This window comes from Arachis duranensis, chromosome 6 (assembly GCF_000817695.3).
Source record: "Arachis duranensis cultivar V14167 chromosome 6, aradu.V14167.gnm2.J7QH, whole genome shotgun sequence".
NCBI classification, from domain to species: domain Eukaryota; kingdom Viridiplantae; phylum Streptophyta; class Magnoliopsida; order Fabales; family Fabaceae; genus Arachis; species Arachis duranensis.
In genome coordinates this window covers 93,085,450-93,089,646 of record NC_029777.3, presented here as the reverse complement: position 1 = coordinate 93,089,646, position 4,197 = coordinate 93,085,450, and the positions used below count along the sequence as shown (strand labels likewise).

Here is a 4,197-nt window from a genome sequence, read left to right as displayed (position 1 = left end):
CAATATAAATAAGTCATTATTATTATTATTATTATTATTATTATTATTATTATTATGAGACCTGTTACACATACAAGTCTTTTTGATTTACAAGTCTTACAAGTTTAATAAAACACACATATTACACTTAATTAATTAATGTATTACACACTTCCACATTCAAGAGGAAATAAAACGCATGTTATTCAACAACTTCCTGTTTCCAAAGCGCGCTACTCACCATGCATTATGAACGACTCTTCTTCTTCTTTCTCCATGAAAACAATTTTCTTGTCAAATTTGAAGATAATGGAATTACAGAAATACACCCAAACAGTTACAGGAATTCATCCAAAGGATTACAGAAATACACCCAAAGGATTACAAAAATACACCCAAAGGATTTAAGAAATACACTCAAAATTCGTTGAAGTACACCTTATGCATATTTCAGAATTCTTTCTCTTTCTCCTCCTCATCTTCTGCTGCTTCTTCTTCTTCAAAAACGATTTCAAAGTTTGATGTAAAAAAAATGAAAATTGAGAATAACGAAGAAAGAAAACAGAGAGAAAAACACGTAAATGAAAAAGAAGAACAGAAAAAGGAAGAAGAACGTGCATCAAGAAAAATAAGAAGAAGAAAGAGAAGGCAAGAAACGAAAGGAAAGAAAAAGAAGAGGAAGAGGAAGAAGAACGTGCAAGAAGAAGAAGAACGAAAAAGAGAAAGCAAGAAACGAAAAAAAAGAAGAAGAAGAAGAGGAGGAGGAAGAAGAACGTGCAGGAAGAAGAAGAAGAAAGAGAAAAAGAAGGCAAGAAACGAAAGAAAAGAAAAAGAAGAAGAGAAGAGGAAGAAGAAGAAGAAGAACGTATACCTTGTATTACGTTTTTAGAGTTTATTTGTTAATTAACTTGTATAGCATACAAGCCCTAATGACTTGTATGCAGAGTTTTTCTCTATTATTATTATTATTATTATTATTATTATTATTATTATTATTATTATTATATCGGCGAATGTGGCTATCTTCAATTTTAAGTATTATATCATAAATTCACATAAAGTACTATATGAGTTTTTATATTTTCTATATGATAGCGTTTGTTTTGAGGTATTGGGACAGAAGATTGGGAGATTGAGACACAGTATTATGTTTGTTGGCTCAGAGACTGGTATTAAAATTTCTATCTCTATCTCTAAAATTTAGTATTTCAATACCTCCAGAAGGTAGAGACATGGGGGATTGAAATTTTTAGAGACGGAGACTGAAATTTTACTAATATTTTATACCTAAAATACTCTCATTTCAATTAATTAATTCTAATTTTATCATTTGTATAAATTAAATTAGAATTTTAATCTTGTTTCAGTTTCTGTCTTTCACTTTGCACTAAACAAAATACTAAATCTTTGTCTTTCAGTCTCTATCTCTTTATCAAATACTACCATATATGAGTTAAAGGTATATTTCGAACCCAGATGCAACTAGTGGAGCATCGGCAACTTAGTATATTTAAAACAATTTACTTTCTTCGTTTTTTGCATTGTCTCGAAGCATACCTATTTATTAAAACCTTATGTTTTTCTTGATCTGTCGGTTGTTTCAGTACGGAGGAGATTCCATTTCCCAAATGAAACAACAAAGAAACTGAAACTCTGCAATGCACAACCATTTATTGCAAGAACGGTGAGGTTCGTTAACGATTCACATGCTAACTCTAGGACCCGTTAATTTCGGATTTGTAGCTTTTCTTACCCAACCCTACCCTACCCCCATGTGAGTATGTGACATGGTATCCATGATACATTCAATGACAACCTCCATTTTTTTAAGGAAAAATTGTATGCATAATATATTGTATTGTGCTTGATTTAAGAAGTGCATATTAATTCACACTGCATCCATTATACACTATCTATTATTGAGTGAGATGATGTTACGTTTACTGGAAAAATAAAAATTATATTATACATATTGTGTAATACAAAAATACTGTATCTACTGTAGAATTAGACGTCGACTCAACATGTCATTCAATAGGGTATAAAATGTAAATCTGCTCAATGAGTAGCAATAATGATGCATTTGTTAGCTGAATAAATCCCATTAAGAGGATAACATACTAAAGGATGAGATCTGAGTCGATGAATGATGAAAATGTAATTGAAATATCAGCAGCACCATGTGATAGACTCACATGACAACATGGATTTCATCATGGTCCACAGAGAAAACTGCAAATAAAACAAAAGATAAGAATATGGGGCATGCTCTCAGTTTTCCCGCTGATGACTTGACTGCACCTAACAGGCATAACTGAATTCGAAGGATCCCAAGACAGTGTTGGAACATAATCTAATCGTTGATATGATAGATCTTAGATTGAGAATAAAATAACTATGTCGTCTAAGTTTTGAATTCCAAAACAATTGTATCTTTTTCAAAGTACATGAATACATGCCATGTAGAGGTACAGCAGCAACTTTTAGTAAAGATAAAAATACAAAAGAATTGATACAACAATCTCAAATATTCCATAATTACTCCTTTTGGAGTCAACCAAAGCTCAAATTACAACACAAGGTGCCACTTTCAAGTGTATTGGTGATTGGTGGATACCAACAACCAAGTTAAATATGTAAAAATCCCAATAAATACCAAAATCCTGTTCCCTATATGTAAAAGCTTCTTCAACTAGAGAAGCCTAAGGTGTGCTGTATCATTCAACCTTTTTATCTGCCATCCTGTTCTCAAGGAATGTTGCAACACTGTTACCGAAGAATCTCCGATGCAGAACTTCTGTGACAGCAATGGACTACATCCAAGAAGTCCCGTTAGGAGACACTTTATCGGTGCAGAGTGAGTAAATATGCCTATACAAGAAACAGATGCATTATAGCCACCGAATGAATTGTGCAGCGCACTTTGGTGGTTGACTTGCCTAGGAGATAAATCGTCTTCAAAATCATCGCCAGTGTTTGTCACGACTTGTAGCCTGCTCTTACCAGATTTTTTCCTGGAGAGTCCTGGCCTATGCCTGTGGAGCGAATCCCATTGGGTTGTTGGATGAAGGGGTCCATCCTGGTCGTGAATAGAGTTTGTCAGAGGATGGGAATCTTGCTGAACAAATGTTTGGTTGTTTTCATTGTGATGGGAGGATAGATCAATCCTCAATTTTTCAGGCAGTCGGAGAACAATCCCATTTAAGAACTGAACCATGCGGAATTCAACTTGTCTAAGTGATTCTCCAGAAGGTGCAGCAAAATCTGGCTGGAACCTGTCGATGATTCTCAAAATTTCAGGTGTATATATTTCTGATTGAAGGCAGCCTTCCCAATTCCCTTGACTCATCTCTACAAGGGCGTCTGAGGACTGAATCTGATCCTCCAAAAAATTGATTTCCTGACAAATAGAGCTATATAAATGAGATTTCAAGCACTAGATTCTGTAATACAATCTCTTCCCTCCCTCATCAACACTCAGCAGTGCTACATCTACTAGAAGAAAAATTCTGAAAACATATAGTTTGCAAATATGAATGCACTCTATAATAACTTCATCTCTCTGTCTTATATGACCCAGGTCAGATGCATTAATTCTTAGAACAGGCCCGGCTTGCGAAGCAAAGGCCGGCATATATATATATATATATATATATATACACTTAACTCATGCAGAATAGATAAGGAACTCAGTTAATGCGAGTTAATGCGAGCTAATGCTCTTCAGAATCTCTTCTAACTTTAACTCATCCAAGGTATCAATAAACATATAGCAACACATCAACAGTCTACAGCAATAGCCAGTTAGGCAACTTGACCTAAAATTGCAGAAATCTCTGTCCCAATTAACACACACACGCACATACGTAATTTGCTCTAAAGATTTACTTAGCAAGTGACTCCAGTCCAACCCTAATATGGCATCCACCTTTCTTGCTAGTTAAAATATTGAAGAAGAATAGTTTCATACTCATCCGTATAATTCTAAGTTACTCCTCCATTAAGGACTACCACATTTATTGCTTATCAATGTGTTAAAATTACAATCTTACTGAGACATAGCACCCAGCATATATAACACATAACATGCTCTCCTATTATAGTTCTCAAGTGGAACTAAAAAAAACTATAACCAACTATCCATGTTCTTATGTATACTGTATACACTCTTCCTATCTTGACACACATACAGCTTGCAATGGATTCAACACCCCAATT

At 34.3% G+C, this 4,197-nt stretch overlaps 1 protein-coding gene across 1 annotated transcript in view; it reads right to left on the bottom strand.

Annotated features, from left to right (window-relative positions):
* Positions 1-2,359: 2,359 nt before the first annotated feature.
* Positions 2,360-4,197, bottom strand: part of LOC107494640 (uncharacterized) — a 3,641-nt gene continuing 1,803 nt past the window's right edge. Inside the window, exon 2 of the mRNA XM_016115679.3 lies at positions 2,360-3,379. Coding sequence (XP_015971165.1) covers positions 2,672-3,379 — 708 coding nt within the window. The 3' untranslated portion in view covers positions 2,360-2,671. The remainder of the gene's footprint in view (positions 3,380-4,197) is intronic.